General features: G+C 34.2%; 1 protein-coding gene across 1 annotated transcript; it reads right to left on the reverse strand.

Moving 5' to 3' along the window:
• Positions 1-7,039: 7,039 nt before the first annotated feature.
• On the reverse strand, positions 7,040-10,645 carry LOC142610617 (receptor-like cytoplasmic kinase 176). Its single transcript, XM_075782481.1, has 6 exons — positions 10,090-10,645; positions 9,286-9,614; positions 8,805-8,940; positions 8,537-8,679; positions 8,297-8,420; positions 7,040-7,864 (listed from the first exon to the last, which is right to left on the reverse strand). The coding sequence occupies exons 1-6, from the start codon at positions 10,139-10,141 to the stop codon at positions 7,410-7,412; spliced, it is 1,239 nt and encodes a 412-aa protein (XP_075638596.1). The 5' UTR covers positions 10,142-10,645; the 3' UTR covers positions 7,040-7,409.
• Positions 10,646-19,322: the final 8,677 nt, after the last annotated feature.

The raw sequence follows: 19,322 nt of genomic DNA on the forward strand, positions 1-19,322 counted from the left end.
AGCCAGCTGGTCTCCTTGTACCTGGCCTACCCCGTGCTCGGTCGGGAATTTAATGAACAAGTGGTAGGTAGAGGTTACCGCTTTCCAGCTGTTCAAAGTTGGCCTTCCAATTATTGCATTGTATGACGATGCACAATCAACAAGAAGGAAATTCACCTCTTTGGTTATCTGTTGCGGATACGTCCCGACGACTACTGGCAACATGATGGTTCCCACAGGTTGCACCTTCATTCCTCCGAATCCCACCAACGACGAGTTCACTGGTCGAAGCCGGTCTCGTCCTAGCTTCATTTGTTGGAACGCGGGGTAGTAGAGAATGTCTGCAGAGCTGCCATTGTCTATCAATACCCTCCTGGTCATGTAGTCAGAGATGAGTAGGGTGATGACTATCGCGTCATCGTGTGGATGGTGAATTCGTCCTGCCTCCTCGTCCGTGAAAGTAACAGCCTGTTGGTCAACCTCTCTCGTCCTAGTAGGTCGTTCAGACTGTTGGATGTTCTGCACCACCCTCAGGTACGTCTTCCTTGATTTGGACGACTGCACCGTCGAGCTTCCTCCTATAATTACCCTTATTTCTCCAAGTGGAGGGCGTGATGATTCTTCCACCTTGGCCTTCATTTTCTCATCTCTCTGGTCTCGTCCAAGGAAGTTCCTCAATTTCCCCTGTCTAATGAGATTTTCTATCTGTTGCTTCAAGTCAAAGCACTCGTCTGTATCATGCCCATGGTCCCTATGAAAACGGCGATTGCTCCGTTACGCTTGTTGGGGTCTCCCTTCATTTTGTCCGGCCACTTCAAGGACGGATCATCCTTGATCGCATAAGGACTGCTCTAACGGCATAGTCGGGGCGTGTATTGCGATTCCTTGCGGAAGGAACTGGCCTTCTTACCATCCTTATCTTTTCTCTCGTCTACCCGAACTTTCTTCGGACGAGGTCCCTGGTCCTGGTAGCGATGGTGGCCCACCTCCGAGCGCTCTGCCCTTTTTCTTTTCTTGGCTATGATGGCGTCTTCGGCATTCATAAAATTCTGGGCTGAATGGACAAGCTCGGCCATAGTCTGCGGTTCCTGCTCATAGAGCTTATGTATAAACAAGTCAGAATTGACCCCATTGTGGAAAGCGGCTAGCAATAGCTTGTCATCCATCTCGTCCACCGTTAGGGCTTCTCTGTTAAAACGGGTGATAAAAGATCGCAAACTCTCATTGTCCCCTTGCTCTATGGTCAGCAGGCTAGAGGAGGAACGCTTGTGACGTTGTCCTCCAATGAAGTTGTTGACAAACAGCTTACTCAGTTCTTCAAATGATCCCACTGAGTTTGGGGGAATCTTGCTGAACCACACTCGCGCTGATCCCTTGAGTGTGGTGGGAAAAGCTCTGCACATGATCTCGTCTGGGACCCCCTGCAGATGCATGGTCGTCTTGAAAGTTGCAATGTGATCGCAGGGGTCGCGATTTCCATCGTACGAGTCTAGAGAAGGCATTTTGAACTTCGGGGGTAGAGGGTGACCGCCGATGGAGGTCGTGAAAGGGGCGTCGGTTCGGTGGACCATATCATCTACTGGGTTTGTTCGCCTCATGTTTTCCCTCATTTCATCCACGGCTTTTCTCATCTGGTCCATTTCTTTTTCCAAGTGCGGCACCCTTCTTGAAGCGGTACCCCTTGTTTGATCTTCAGACTCTACATTCTCCCCTCCTCCTTCCTGACTTGGGGCCCTTCCCTCCACGTGTACTTGACGCTGCCTCCTGAAGTTGATCTCCTTATTCAATTCCTGGTTCTGACGTGTCAGTTCTGCCATAGCAGCCGCCATGGATTGTATGTGTTGCATAGAAGGCGGCTGCACTACAGGTACTGATCTACTCTCCGTGGCCCTGGCCGGTAGCCCTTGATCTTGTTCGAACCATTCAACCTTTTGTCTGGGATAGAATAACAAGTTTCAATTTCCCACAGACGGCGCCAACTGATGATGCGAAGAAAATCAGTAGGCTGGATGCTTCGGACTGGAAGGGACTACTGGATCTTTCTACGGCCTAAAAAAGAAAGAAAAGCGTATCAAAGGCGACCGGGGCTGCCGGCCAAAAGTCCTCCGATGGCAAAGTTAGTTTTTTCCTCTAAGTTATTTGAGTTCCAACTTTTTTGGAGTAAAAACCGAACATACCTTGGGTTTGTCTCGAAACAAATTTTTATATAGTGTTATCATAGGCGGTTACCAAAATTTGAACTTCTCCTGGCTTCAAGGAGAGATAGAAATCAAACGTAACTTGCATAACCGTCTGGAAGTTATGCTCTTGTTTCACAACGGATACCTGGCGGTTACGCGTGGGATAAGGGATTATCATATCTCATTTGGAGATTTTCCTAAGTGTGACACCCTCGTCCTTGAGTTCCTCAGTTGGGCGTGCTTTGTTTCACACGCGGGGGATGCCTCGTCTAACGGGTGAATTTGCTCAAGACGAGGATGTCGACACTCTGGACGAGTGCATCACTCTGATGGTGCGTACCTCGTCTTGATCTCTTCTTCCCTGGACGAGGCACTTGTAGGTAAGTTTCTGAGGGTGTTTATGGTAGTAGGTGGGCTATGGACGACCTGTATGGACGACTTGGAGATGGGCTATATTATTCCCCTATCAAAAATATTATAAAAATATCGTATTCTCTAAAATAAAATAATAATAAAAACTTAATGTTAGCTAAAGTAGACACTTTTACTCTATAATTTTTAATGAATTCCAAAAATAAATCCCTTTTTTCTCTCTTGTGGATACCAAATTTTTTGAAGTAGTCTAATGTAATGCCTAAACTAATTTATTCTCGATTTCAATTACTAGTTCAGAATGAGTGCTCATAGGCAAATATCTTTTTTAGTTGGACCATGCAGTGGGAAAGTTAAAACTAGGTACGGTTCAAGCCCACCTTAATTGGACTTCCATTAAAATTATCAACAATGGGAGTCAATTGTGTGCGAAAAACCGAATGGACCGACTGAAACAGCTTGAACCGAATTTAATTTTTCAGTTTTTTTCTTTTAGGTTTGGTATCAGTTTAAATTTTAAAAAACCAAAATTTATTGATTAGGTCTCTATTTTGGTGAAAATTATACCAAATCAAACCGAAACTAACCAATATATATTATTATAGGTATATACATTTTGTAAATGTATGTTACCTTAGGGGTTAAAGCGCGTGCTTTTGAATTTGGCAAAACCAAGGGTATCGGTTTGGGGCAACATGGAGCCTTCACACTGTCCGAAACCAATCGATTATAGCCCTAAGCCGGACCTCATTTGTGCAGGCAAGATACATTGATAGACTTCAAGCAATAAAGAAACAACCTGGAGTATCTAATTTAACTGAGGATTTCCAAGTCCGAGCCCATCTTGGTGACTTTCTTTTTCATTTATTTAGGAAACAACATATTGGCATAGTGTACCTAAACAATAAGTTTAATGACACTAACAAATTTTGCAATATATTTTACAACTATTGATGTGGAGGATTATGATTGGTATACAATAATATTGATTACAGTGGAGGTCTCAATAAAAATAATATTGCACCAATTAAAAAGTGCCACCGCAATAAATCTATGTAACATTATCGAACATAAATTTGTTTAGACATTTAGAGTGAAATTTACTACAACACATATCTCTCTGACGTAGGTCCTGTCCGGAAGAACAACCCTATACTTGCCTTGTCAAAGTTCAACCTTTCTCATCTCCACCCCGAACGACACAATGTCCTCAACATACATTCTGCCCCTATGAAAATTAGCCAAATTAAAATGATAAATAACTTAAGAATCTTTAGCAATTTAATAGAGTCAAAGAAACGGTAGATAATATTAGTTAGAGAAGGCTTCAGAAATTTATATTTTCTTGGGTTCTTTTTATTTGATTTATAGCACAACCTCAATCAATTTTTTTTTTTTTTGGAGAGAGAGAGAGAGAGAGAGATTTATATGGATTCGCCAACAAAACTTCGTCAGAGAGATTGTGCTTGTCCATGATATGAAAAGTAAGCTCGTATTTGTGATCTTCACTACCAGGATACTTAGCGTTGAAAGTAAATTTCTCGTTCCACACTAATTTATTTTCTTCCCTTGCAATTATATGAACACCTTTTGTAATCAAAGAAATTCAAAATGTCCAAAAAAAAAAAATGACACATGCATTGTAGTGTACATGCACATAATAAATAGATCAGGTTCACTGACCTTGAGCCATGTTGCTCCAGCACTCTTGATTTTTATATCGAATCACAGCATATAGATTCATTTTCACTGTATATTCAGATCTTTTAGCCAACTTTAAATCAAACTTAGCAATAAATAAATAAATAAATAAAAACAAGCTAGAGAGAGAGAGAGAGAGAGAGAGAAACCAAGTAATCCCAAGAAAGAAAAAAAAAAACCCATTATAACTCTTTCTCTCGAATTTCTTTGCAATCAACAAGCAAGAACTCTTAAATACCACTTGCCATCTGTGTGCGAGCATGTGTCCGAGAGAGAGAGAGAGAGAGAGAGAGATGTCTGACTATATAAGCTCATGAAGAAGGCTTAAGTTGGGATGAGAAGAAAACTTAAGTTGGGATGCAAACACGTGTTAAACACTTTCTACTTGTCAATATCGTAACATGTCATGGAAGTATTGGACCCAAGTCTTACACAAGTATCATAATGTTCTAAGCAATTTGAATTTATTAATGGTAGTTGAATGTTGCCGTATTTTTTTCCTCACCTTATCATTCTACATTCTAAATGACTATCACACCTTATATATGTATTCTTTTGCTCTATTATTTATTTCCATATGGACCACCACATCAATCCTAGTACAATGGAATTCAAATGTAGCCTCAAATGGACCAATTATTGTTATCAAACCCAAGAATGAACCTTATTTTTATCCAAACTAGTTTAAAAATAAACCTTGTCTATAAATAAAAGTGCCCCGACAATGAATTGTGCATGCTTACAATGATAAAATTAATATGTAGGCATTTCTTTCAACCTTTCTTCACCGATAAGCAAACATAAAAAAGTTAAATTTACTTATACCTTGCAGTTGGTAAGGAATGAGGTAAAAGTTCATCTATTTTGGGAGTTTAGTACATAGGAATTAAATGATTATGGCAAATGCTCATTTCATTCCATTAAATTCCTCCTAAAAATGTAAACAACATTTATTCCTTTGTTAATGGAGATGAAATAAAAATTTTATTCCTATTTTTAAATAAGACAAATTAAAGATGAATGGTATATTAGGATAATTATGTATTTCTTTCTGTTCCAATCGTTATGGTATCATATTATATTCATATATGATCTATTCATTTGCTTCTTTTAATATTTGTACGCGTTTGGGATGATGTTGGATTGATAAGCCACTTTGCTTCCAAGTTCCAACACGAAATCTATCGCTCCTTATGGTACATTGATGCTAGTATTTGATAATGTGCAATAAAGCTAAAGTGTAGTTATTTGTTGAATCTGCCTATCAACAATACTAGAGACACATCCCAACAATGCCAATGAAATTCATCTTTCCCATCAAATTTTTTTATTTCAAGTTTCATTGCTAATTAAACGTTTGTCACCATCCCCAAATAAACAGATAATTACACAACTAAAATGATATTGTAGGCCCTGTGGCTATTAAAACAATCAATTACTTCAATAAATAACCCAAGAGCAAAACTAGAATACCCTAATACTAGCTTGTTGTGACTTGGTAGTAAAGCCCATAATAATGGGTTTATGTGAAATAAAAATAGAAAAATCAAACAAATAACCTCACAAGGAAAATAGAGATCTATATGCATGACATTAGTGTATTTTGATGATATTTATCTTGAAAGTTTAAAATAAACTTAAAATATTCTTATCAATAAATATGATAAACCTAAAGATATAAATTAATAGGCAAAACTTAGATACAGTACTTTAGGTATCTCTTTTAAAAAAAATTTACCTGTCCAGCCATTTAAGTTTGCAAACGGTGTTAACCATCCGTACCTTTCTTTATAATTTTCTTGTTCTGCCTATTAAATTATTGAAACCCAACCTGCCATGAAAGAAACAAGAAAAACCTCAAATCTCTCTCCAGAGAAAAAGAAAAGTTTTGCTAAAAGAAATCCTCTATGGACGATTTCACTTGTTCAAATGTCACCCATCCAATCAGCTTTAAGAACCCTAACCCCACTATCTTCCTCTTCCTCTCTGTCTTCATTTTTGCAATTGAAGCAGCAGCACAACACATAGAGTTGCTCTTAAAACTTGAACTAACACACGTAGCTATCAAAAACGATCTATTCAGATCGGTTCATACCCAGTAGATCTGAGTTGAATTTTGCGCTTTAGGACTTGGTTTCGCTGAAGGTGGGGTTGATTTGGATTTGGAATTTGTGAATTGGGTTTGTGAGATTTATGATTTTTTTAAAAAGAAAAAAGAGAGAATTTGGTATTATACATAGAAAAGCAGTTTACAATGGGGCCCTGGACTTAGCAACAACGTCCACCCAGAAAAGATGAAACCGCAAAACAGTGGTCTTACAAGAACAGAATAAACAAAATGTAGACTAGAAGTATTGGGTTTTTTTTTTGATATGTAGGCTTTGGATGCTTTAGCATTGTAGGATGATTTTTATCTCAATCTTATAGATTGGGTGTGAGAAGTTGGGGTTTGGAGTTTTCTGGAATTCTGAATGGTTATCATATAAAAAAAATAAAAAATAAAAAAGAAGAAGAAGAAGAAGAAGAAGAAGAGAGGAAGATACGGTTGGTTAACGCCGTTTGCAAATCTAAGTGGTTGGACAAGTGGCAGAATTTTATAAGGAGTACTTAAAGAACAACACCTAAGATATTGTATCTAAGTTTTGCCCTAAATGAATTAATTACTTAGTCATATTATGTAACTTATTTTCTTAGATTTGTAGTGTTGTGTCCCATGTCGCAGTTGTGTCCATACTTCCTAGGCTGTCCATGAACAAGGAGAAGAAAGTTTCACTAAAGAAATAGAGATTATAAGGGTAACACAAAGGTGCTCTCACAAAAATATGGCTGCTATATAACATGGGCTAAATATCTCCAACTTCACAAGAACAAACATGAACACCTCAAGTCCCAAAGAGACATAAAGACTCAAATGAGTCAAATCAGCTAAATTAAACATTTCAACGCTGGCTTCAATCATCACAAACATTCTTTGAACCACATGCTAGATAGAGGGGCCTTCGAATGGTTCTTAGAGTAGAGGAGAAAACATTACAAGCCTAAAAGCAAAAACTGTACACTGGTTGAAGAAACATGGTAATGGTGCATGCCTGAACTCCTGAAACTCTGTTCTGCATCCAGCTAAAACTCATCCAAAACAGAATAGATATATCAGCTGTATAAAAAACCTGTCCTCCATTAAGCATAGAGGGGAGAAGCAGAAGGCCTCGGGTAAACAGTCAATCTAGAAGCCTCTGCTGCAGTACTTCTGCATGACTTAGTCACACCATTGGAATGGCTATGAACATTTGCATGATGCTCCTTTTGAGTACTTCTTGTTGTGTCCTTCAAGTCCTGAAGCTCCTCCAATGCTGTTACCACCTCATCCATGTTGGGCCTGCTCTTAGGTTCTACATTGATGCATTGAAGTGCCAGGCTAGCTGCCTTTTGGGCCCGACCCAGTGAGTACTGGCCCTCAAGACGGCTATCCAGTACACGAAATATCCTGCGTTTACTGTTCAGGTAAGGTTTTGCCCACTCCACCAAGTTGTGTTGTCCAGATGGCCGATTCTTGTCTATAGCTCGACGACCAGATAACATTTCTAGAAGTACAACTCCAAAGCTATAAACATCACTTTTGGCAGTCAGATGACCTGCCCAATAAAACATGCAATAAATCACTGAACAGCCCGGTAGCTTTGTTGAACCTGGCCAAGCTAATTCAATGAAACAAAAATGAAGAACAAAATGTACATGAACTTTCTACCAATACAAGGCATTGGAGAAGGCTGATGATTGATGCACTACCATAAAAAAGCACATAGTTACACAGGCTTAAGCAGTTCTCTATAGTACAATACAACTTTCTGATTCTCAAAGTCAGGGCCCTGAAAAGCCTTTTAATGGTAGACCGACAATGTAGATTACCATTCATTTCAGACCAAAATTCATTTGTATAGAGTAAATCGCATAAAGAAGTAAATCTGATCAAACCATTCCATCACCTAACGCGTAAAGAAAGGAGCCAGAGCTTGAATAATCAATAATTTTAATGAAGAGACACGTATTGAAATTTGAAAGAATACCTGTGGCTAGATACTCTGGTGCAGCATATCCATGAGTTCCCAAAACTCTAGTAGACACATGGCTCTTATCACCAGTTGGCCCATCCCTGGCCAGCCCAAAATCAGAGAGTTTTGCATTGTAATTCTGTAAAGTCAGAGCAAAAGGATCAGCACAATGAAAAATAAGTCTGATTGAGTCCTAAAACTCAATAAGCTCAACCATATTACACAAGTGATCAAGAGGCTAGCCAAACTACATACTGAATCAAGGAGGATATTTGAAGTCTTGAAGTCACGGTATATGACTTGTGTTTCAGCATTGTGAAGAAAAGCAAGTCCCTTTGCAGCACTAAGAGCAACTTTCATTCGGAGGCCCCATGATAGTGGCTGGAAGTGAGACCCCCCTGCTTCAACAATAATATCAAGTTAATACCAATATACACCTCCAGAAAGAAATAGCAGAACCACACTTAATCCTTTTCACTTCCTTCAAAACGGTTGATTAATGAAAAGGATAAAAAGGACTCACTTCTAAACAGATGATTTTCCATGCTACCCTTAGGCATGAACTCATATACCAGAAGCCGATGCTCATCTTCTAAGCAGTAACCAATCAACTTCACAAGATGAGGATGATGCAGCTGCCCAAGATAATTGATTTCTGCCTGTATGTCCAACAATAAAACAGAAAATTAACTGCTTTGCTTACTAAGACTTTTCTAAAAGTTGTGGCACTTAACAAGTTGTAGTCTTTCCATATATATATATATATATATATATAGCCAATGACATTTGGATTGGCAGCTTGCACAAGTCAATCATAGCAAGGCAACATGGCCAATTCCAAATAAGAACCACTTCAGAAAATATCCCTACATTACATAGCTCCTTTAAGTTGCTGTTAAACTTAAAACTCTGGCCTACATTCATAACATACTATTTACAACAGCAAGAGAATGCACAAACCACAAAAGTGTTCATGAAGAACTGAGAAGGGAATTAATACTAACCAACCATTCCTTGTGACCCTGAAGCCCTTCTTGGTTGAGCCTCTTCACGGCAATCATCATGCCAGTCCCTGGCTTGGTAGCTGTCATCGAATGTGCATCAATCCACCCTTTAAAAACTGAACCAAACCCACCCTCTCCTACTACACTATCTGGGCGGAAGTTTCTTGTGGCCATTTTCAGCTCAGTGAAGGCAAAACTCTTCAAATTGGCTGCCTGCAAGATCTCACCCTCACTCCTAGGAGTCATTGGCATAGAAGCCGAATAGGAGAACTTGCTACTCGAATTGCTCATGCCACTCCCATCTCTGCTCATATTCTTTGAATTAAACCCTACACAAAAGCCACAGGGACATGTTAACAAAAGCTATTCTTTGACTTGGGAGTTTTCTAGGCCCCAAAAGACACAAAATTCCCACCATTCATCCCTAAAACTAATTTCCAACACAAAAATTCGAGTCATCCTAATGTTTTTTTACATAAAGCGCATCCTTTAGACTAATCTAGTCTGCAATTTCAAAGCATACAATGTTGAAGGGGATTCCTCTCACAGCAAAACTATTAATTGAATTCAAAAGGCTTAGTTTCAATTAATATCCAAAGGTCACGAGCAGAACAACTACCACAAAATTAAAACTTTTCTTTTTACAACAACAAGATAGAATGATTGACATGAAGATTTTAGAGATACCCACCAGACTGTTTCTAACAATTTGAGACTCAATCAAGCATTTACATATAGCTAAAAAAAATAATAAAAAAAAAACACTATAAAACTAAAACTATAAAAGAACCAATCGAAAGTTACCTGTGAGAGAAGGAGTCACAGCTTTAATCCCATTGCTCCAGCAAGCCCCCATCCAAAACAGAACCTCTCAAACCTCTTACTACCAACACTTTCAGGAACCTTAAAATACAAAAAGCTGAACAAAATCGAAATGGGTCCTTAAAAAACGCAGCTCTTTAGTTAAAAAGAGCTTTCCTTTTAGTATTTTTTTGGTTGCTTTAAGATTGTTGCAAATTTCTGAACAAGCTGATCTTCTTTAAAAGACTGAGTTGAAGCATAGTAGAAAGAGACAAACATAGAATGATAGAATGGGAATTGAACACGAAAAAGATCAACAAAGTGTCCTTTTGGGAAGATATGGTCGTGATTGGGCACTGAGTTGAAGGGATTTTGGTGCAACTTTTTGTTGCTTTTTTGATTGAGATGAGATTATTAGATGATGAGAAAGCAGGCAAAAAGGCAGCCTCTACTATTGAAATCGTGTTATAATAATTTGTATTGGTAGCCTTTTTTTAGACCTTTTGTGTTAGTGAAACCAAACCAATAGGCCAGTAGGTAGTAAGGTCAAGGAAGCTACACGCGATTGACTTCCTTTTTAGCTTTATAGTCTTTGTCTTTTGTTTTAAACCCCAACAAGCAAGCAAAATGTGTGATGTGGGAAAACTTATTTTTATTATTGGTTTAATAAGATATTTATCGTATAAAAAATAATTGTAAGAAATAATTTTAAAAAATAGATATGTCTATCTAACTTGTTTGGTAAGAGTATTAGTACATTTGGGTTTTAAAGCAAACTAATCAGTACATGAAAATTTAAAATAATACAATTTTTTTCCTTTTATTTATTGTTTAAATATGAAATTTATAGTAGTTATTAATAAACATTAATTACGATTGTATTTGTATAAGAAATTATATAATATAGACTATATCTTTCTCAAATATATATATATACTATTCATTTATCCAAATGGTGTTTGTATATAGAATTATATATTCTACTATTTTTTTTTAAAATATGATGTACCAAGATTCTTATAGAGAGTTGCTAAGGACTTTGTAATTGAATTGACACATTCCCCCACACAAAATATTTGAGGTTTTAAGGCGGAAAGGGTTCGAAATGCGGGGTTATGAGGTTGACCAAAAGTTAAACATCATTTTTTTATAATATTAATATTATTAACCAAAAGTCAAATAGCTTCAATTATATATATGTATTGAGAGTGTTTCAACTTATAGCATTTGCTCCTAATAAGAACTCTTTATCATTAGACTAAAATACAAATCGATTTTTTTTAGATATAGGGATTAAATCTCAGAGCTTTTATTAATATTACTAGTTAATAACTCGTGAAATTCACAAAAAAGTTTAATATAATAATATTTTTTCCTCTTTTATTTTGTTGTCTAATTATAAATTTTGATAGTTATGATAGTCAATAATAGACAATTATTATAATTGGGTTTTAGATGCAATTATATATTATAGTGTTAAGTATTTATTTTGATTGTATTTGTATGTGAAATTAAATATTCTATTATTTATCTTCAAAAAAAATTCTATTATTTAAAGAAAATATGATGTACCAAAGTTCTAGTGATAAAAAAACACAATCATTATAAATGGACACTATAAATTGAAACTCTATAAATAAATAAATAAAAGTTCTAATGGGTTCAATATATATATATGTGTGTGTGAGAGAATAATGATATGTAAAATTTGGAGGCATCATCAAAAGCTTATGTGGCACAATATTAATTATAGATTATAGATAAATGAATTAGTTTTAAGCAGATAAATTAAGTTATTTGTAATAAATAAGTTATCATGTAGTATAAAATAAACGAAAAGCTGAATTGGTAAATCTTTTATTTTTTAAAAGATAAGAATTAGATTTATTTTTAGTTCATAGATTACAATATTAATTACTAGACTAAAAGCTTATATTTGGCTCCACTGCCAATATTAACAGAATAGATTTTGTTTATCTATTTTATTTTTCTTGGTTGAGTAAGATTTGTGCCTAGAATTAATGAACCGGTAATTGGTTTGGCCTATTCGTGAACGTCGATGTCAAAAGTAAGGATAAGAAGATAGGGTCTCGTATCTATTACGCATAAAGACTTCTTGTTTGCCAATAAAAAAAAAAGACTTGTTTGTTTTTGCCTAAATTTTCTTTCACTGCAATATACTATTTCTCACCATTTTCATTACTTTAATAATTGAGATATTTTTTGTTCCTGCTAGATACACTATTATTAGTCAAATCCACGCCTCTTCAATATCAGTAAAGGTCATCTCATCGGGATTTCTATGATCACACGGTTGTTATTGGAAGACTAATAATAATTCATATTAATGTAGCTCAATTTTCCATATAGCGTGCGTTTGTGTGCAAATTGTTTTGTATTTGCCTTTTTGGTGGTATTGTTCACAACTCAGTTAAAAATATAAAAAACATGCATAATTATATATATTTCTAGATTCCATATAGTATTATTTATATTTAAAAATTATTTTATTATAGTATTTTTAATAATAAAATTTTAATTTTTAACAAAATAAACTATATTAAAACAAACTCTCAGTCTCTTTTGCTTTATAAAAATGCATGAATATGGTTTATTTCTTTTTTTGGTTGGGGGAGGGGAATAAAACATGAATATGCTGTTGTAGGTTGGCTGTCGGTTTTTTAAAACCGTAGGATTCTTATGAATGATTAGACACTTTTCCTTTGTTTTTTCCATATTATAATTAGATTAATTAGACACTTTTCCTAACCATGCTTTGTTGTTGTTAGTGCAAACAAACAATGATTAAGTCGAAATTGAATTGGATTTCTATTCAGCGTGAGACAGATTGGTTTGCCCCCACAGTGGCGGCTCTCTCTCTCTTTCTCTCCCTCAAAAAACAGAAGAAAGAAAACAGAACTACAATACTGTGGGGCTAACTCTCCATGGAACAAGGGTTTTTTTTTTTTTTTTTTTGAGAGATGGAACAAGGCTGTACATTGTAAAAACTTTTTATATTTTTAAATTAAGCATGTTTCATTATAATTTTTGCCTTTTTGGTTGGTTTAAAGCTCATCCAAATGCACAACGTGTTCACTAAAATTCATAAATGAATCATGGTTCATATTATATTTAGAAACATTCAAACTTTTCAAAGATTCGTAGTTTAAGTATGTAAGAGTCTGTAGATTTACTATACTTGAAAAATGGAAACAAATCTAATAAAAAAATGGAAACAAATAAAATAGAATGAAAAGGAAAGAAAAATCTAAATTTTTTAATAAGGCAATTTTTTATTTTTAAAATACTCCGTAAAATAATTTGATAGATAGAGAAGAAATAATTTTAAGTTTCAATTTTGAACTTTTTTGTTGCAAATCCAAGAAATTAAGTACAAATGTATATTTACTTTTTCAATTATAATTAGAACAGAGCCCATCATTTCCGCCCCACTCTAAAAAAGAAAAGAAGTGTTAAGTGTAATATTGAAAAACTAGAGCGGTATAGATACAGACATTTATTTTAAAATAATTAAGTGTCAGTATCATAGCCCAGTCTCGTGTCACAAAACAAAAGCCTTATTAACCTAAAGGAACATTATTAAAAGAGAAATGATATGTTCACAATATTTTTACAATATTTTTACAACAAATCATAAGTGGCAGGATGTTACTGGTTGTTATTGTTGGGGCAAAAAAGTAATCTTAGTGTTAGGTTTAAATTTGAACCAATAACAACTAACCACCTATGATTTATTGTAAAAATGTTATGATCGTAGCACCTCTCTTATTAAAATAGGTTAGACACGATGTTACAAGAATTTAAAGAAGCAGCAGAATTCTTCTGAAAGGTGTAGAGTTGTTCCATAAAGGTAGGTGCAAAGCAAAAATAATTGAGGATTCTTTACTGCTATTCTGCAAAAAAAAAAAAGGATTCTTTACTGCTAGTCACAAGTTATAAATATGCCTCGAACCTAGCAATGGGTTTCTGAAAGAAAATCCTCCACAAAATGATATGACAATTCAATCTTTAAGAGCATTTCCATGTAGTTCGAATCAAAATTTTACAAAAAAATTTACGCAAAAATTTATGTTTATTTTGGTGTAATAATTTTTTTTTTTTATTTTACAAACTACTTCACACTAAATTATCTATTTTATCCTACATTTTACTAAAATATTAACTTTTTTTTTTTTTTTTAAGGTTTTGTTTAACGTATACCCTTAGAATATTTGTTAACGAGTCATGTTAACGGTGCTCCTAGAACAATTGTTAATAAATTATTTTTAAAATATTTTAATATCACTTTTATGAGAAATATAAAAAACTGTAACAAAATAAAAAAATTTAGTTATTTTTTTATTTTCCTATAAAAAATATCTAAATTTTTTTTCTAAATCAATGTTCTCAAAGCATTAGTTAACTTTTCTCATTTTTTTTAATTGTTTTTCTTACTTTCACATACAACAACCATCATTCACTATCTTTTTTTACCCTCAAGATACATAAAGGAATAATAAAAAAATTAAATGCAAATTTAATATTGAGAGCAACCGCATCAATTTCAAAATAGAAAAAGATGTTAATTTTACACATTTTACCCAAAAAACACCCACATCAGTGCTTTCATAACTTTGTATATATCCAAAATTGCTATGGTAGCTTTCTATATATTATTTTAATATTTTTCTCTCCCCTCGCATTCTCTCTCTCTCTCTCTCTCTCTCTCTCTCTCTCTCTCTCTCTCTCTCTCTCTCTCTCTCTCTCTCTCTCTCTCTCTCTCTCTCTCTCTCTCTCTCTCTCTCTCTCTCTTCAACTCATAATCTCTACAACTGATCAACATAACCCAGCATCGCCAACCACACATAGACCTACCATTGCAAACAGACCCACCACCACAACATTACAATACATAAAAATCTGACCACAAAATCAATCAAGAATCAAACACACCCACACACAAACACACCAATAGAGACAGAGAGAGCATTGTTGTGAACTTGTGGCTGTAAGTTGGTGCTTGGAAGTCGATTAGAATGAGTCTCGGTGCTTGTGGAGGAGATAAGAGTTTTTGGGTCGACTGGAACGAATCTCTATGCTTGTGGATCGGTGCTTGTGGCGAAGAAGGATGCTTGTGGCTACTTAAGGGTTTAAGCAAAGGGAAAGAGGGAGAGGCGATTTCAACCAAGAGGGGGAGAGGGAAAGGCGAGTTTTCATCCATGGAGGCAACAATGTCTTCAAGAATGGAGAGAGAGAGTTTTCAGATTGGTTAAAAAGGAGTTGAGAGAAAAAAAAAAAAAAAAAAGTGAAGTTCTTATACTAAAATAGATAGGAAATTTGCACAGACTAATATAATTGATTTCATTATGCCAGTGAAAATTTACATAGTTACTATAGCAACTCTGCATTTTTACACAATTTTGCATAGTTTGATGAGAGTAAATTTTGGAATTGGTTAATTAAAATATGGTCCACCTTGTGGACACATAATCAATTTTAGACTTGTGTTTGATTTATGTCGGGTACAATCTATTGTCTCACTTTTCTTTTTTCTTTTTTGATGATCAGAAACTTTCACAATCTATTGTCTCACTATACTTAAGCCAAACCCCTAACTAATTAGGCATTTCAAAAAAAAAAAAACCCTAAGTAGCTATGCGAAGCCTAGGATTTGTGTTGCTAACAATATAACCATGATGAGCATGGCTTATAGGTGCAATTTCAGGCTGCGTATCCTGTTGTCCTATTTAAGTGTTTGTATTAGGCATTTGAAACACTTTACCATCTGTTTGGATAAGAAAAAAAAAGAATTCCTTTGAAATTTTCGGAAGAAAGAATATACATTCCTATCATTTCAAATCTCACCCATCACAAATTTCATTGTTGGATGTATAGCTCAAATATAACTAGAATTTGTAAATCTTTGCATATACATTGAGTTAACTAATTTCATATCAATAATACAGTAATCATGTCAACATAAACTAATAGATATCTTCAGCGTCGATGTTGATATCGCCATCACCATTAGTATCGACAATTGTTCCTGCTAGTGCTCTCTTCTGGCTCTAGTTTTAACGCAAAATAATAAGGTTCTAGCTCTAAGCATGAAACAACGTAATTCAAATCCTTTTGAATGAAACAACTTAAGGTTCTAATCGTAATGTTGTTTGATTCCAAGTCCCTCTCTTTGATTGAAAGAGAGCCTCTCAACGTCAAATTTTCGAAAATGACATCTATCTAGGGTATTTAAAAATAGTAATAAATAGTCAAATTCTAACCTAAATCTAGGCAGTTCAGTTATAAATAGTAATACCACGCCCAAACACACAATAACTAAGGTATTTAAGCAAAAAATTTCTTTTAAAATTGGAAAACCTATTTAAGTCAAATTCGAAATTCAGGCTTCAGTATTAAAGCTTTTTAATGTATTCTTACTTTTTCTTTTTCTTTTTTGTTTACTTCAATTGTCAATATAGTCCGAAAGTTTAATTTTTATCAATTTAATCCCTAAGTTTGCAAAAATGAGTCAATATGGTCTTTTCACTTAAATTGTTATTAAATGGGTTACTTAAACATTCTTTTTTATTATTAAATTTGTAATTGAAAATATTCATTAGATGTATCATTTAGTAGATCTTAATATTTGATGAGTATTATTTAAAATTAAAATTATGAAATGTTTAAATGGCTTCATTGGTATCAGATTTTGACATAAGGAGTTAAGCACCAAATTGATTCATTTTGGTAAAAAGGAGAATTAAATTGATAAAAATTAAAACTTTAAAGAATAATTTGACAATTGAAGTAAAAGTCAATGGACTAAAAGCCTAGAAATAATAAATTGACATAGATATCCATACTTATTTTTTAAAATAACAATGAATATTGTCATCCATTCTAAGAGAGATACAGAGCTAATAATAATAATAATAAGTTAACCGATACTTTAAGGGTATTGGTTTATGAAATATTTTTTAAAAAAAAATTTATGAAAAAAGAAAAAATTAATTATTTTTTTACGGCTTTTTATATTTTTCACGATGTTAAGACATTCTAAAAGAGATTAAATTTTGTAATAATATGATGTAAAGTCCATGTTTTGTTCCTTCAATCTTAACATATCATATTATCTTATCAATATTTAAGAATACATATAATTACACTCAATCAATTCTAATACTCATATATGAATCTAACCATATTGTAACTGAATTGACACCTCCCCATGTACAAAGTGCTTGGAGATCTAGGGGAAAAATGTTCAAGCTGCGAAATTAGCGGCATGTTGTAATTATTTCTTAAAAAAATATATATCAGGAGTTTATTAAGATGTTATTAGATGTGATAAGATGTATTAAAATTTAAGCAAAATACTAATGTGATAATTTCTTATTGGACGGTGTAAAACATTCCACCCGTTAATGATACCCAAACTTAAAATTAATTACAACCAAATTTCATATAATGGGTCAATACTAAAAATATAGACAAATACTGTATTAAAAGTTTCACATTTATAAAGTATGAACACAGAACAATGAAACAATGAGTAGTGTATTAAAGTACACTTGAAAGTTGAAAGCTCCAGATTTCTGATTGTCTTAAATTTGTTTTTAAAACTTTAAGGACCCTTTTAAAACTCTTCAGAGAAGCTAAAAGACCTTTAAGGCTTCAAACCTTAAAATATTGTTCGCAGCCCTACTCAAAATCTTACAACTGTAAAGATTTATAGCTAAATAATTAGGATCCTTACTTGACTTTTGTTTCAACTTTCAAGACCGTGCCATCAAAATGTTTTTTATTCTTTCTGTGCCGTGTCAAACTAATTATGCCAAGGCATAAAAGATGACCAAAACAACGTTATCGGTCTCTGTTTTTTCTCTTTGGTTAGGCACTTGTGCCGAATTTGATAGGTGTTGAAGTTTTGTCTGTTGATTGTGTGTAACCTGGACGACTTCAATTTGGACCACTTCTTTGTTGCAAGTCTACTCTTTTGTTCTATTTCTCATTATCACTCTCACTCACTCCACTAACAACAAATTAGAATATAATTTCAGACTTAATTGAGATGCCAATTTGCCATTAGCTCCATCATCGAACAGGTGCACATTACCAATCTGAACTCGTCGTACCACCATAATTCATAGGCCATAGAATTTTTTTCAGTTGACAAAATCTTGCAAGAAAGTGATCTCATATCTTACTTTAAATTTTAAGTATTTAAAAAATGACAAAATTTAGGTATATATTATTCTTTAGGTTTTCCTCTTAAGATTCAATCATGTGTCTAGTAAATTAAAAAATACACTTCCATCTTACGAGAAAAAATTCACATAGCAGAATCTTAAAAGAGGAACCTAAAGAATAGCACCTAAATACTGTATTTAAGCCTTGCTCTTTAAAAAATATGATTATCATATACTATGTCAACGGTCCATTGTTCATGCCTAATTCTCGTTGACGTCTTTTCAGTCCCTTCCCACAAGTCATGTGATAATTTATAAAATATGGTTCTAATAAGTGTTTAGTTATTTTGTTGACAAACTTGTGATTAGGGCAAAATGTAGTATTGATTAGTGGATAACAAGGTCAGACCAATTGATTAGTAGTAACCTCTTAGTGGGGGTGTATCAACTATTCATGCAATAATAAGGTCTCCACGTTGGGGATATAGCCCTAAACCCATGTTTTATATCTTAATCATTTCAATTTTCTATTGCATCATTGTAAATTGCAATGATGCCAGCCTGCAAGAGAGAACATTTTGGCTCCACCACTGCCTAATATTTCGAGTTAGTTGGATGGTTTGGACATGGAATTTGTGGCCCAACTAGGCTACTTTTAGGTCTCTTTTAGCCTAATGTTTCTTGGGTCCAAACTAAGCTTCTACAGGTTCGGCCCATGTAGGCCTTTGAAACGAATTTCTTTTATTACACAAGTCTCTTCGGCCAATGGTTTGAGCTGACATAAAAAAAATGATAATCTCTATTTGATGAATCCACTTCATGATTTGATTTAAAAGCTATGAATCTAAAGGCGTATCTATATCTCTATTTTTTTAAAAAAATTAAATGATTTGACTCCATATGCTTTATTGGATATAAAAAATAAAACCTTAATCGTAAAATACTCTCTTTATTTCACTTGAAATTGAGAAAATTTATACTTCTTAAACAATGTTGAGGTTCAAATATTTTGTTGTGGATGAGTGAATTTGCTAAGCAAATACATTG

This window comes from Castanea sativa, chromosome 9, assembly GCF_040712315.1.
Source record: "Castanea sativa cultivar Marrone di Chiusa Pesio chromosome 9, ASM4071231v1".
Classification (NCBI taxonomy): domain Eukaryota; kingdom Viridiplantae; phylum Streptophyta; class Magnoliopsida; order Fagales; family Fagaceae; genus Castanea; species Castanea sativa.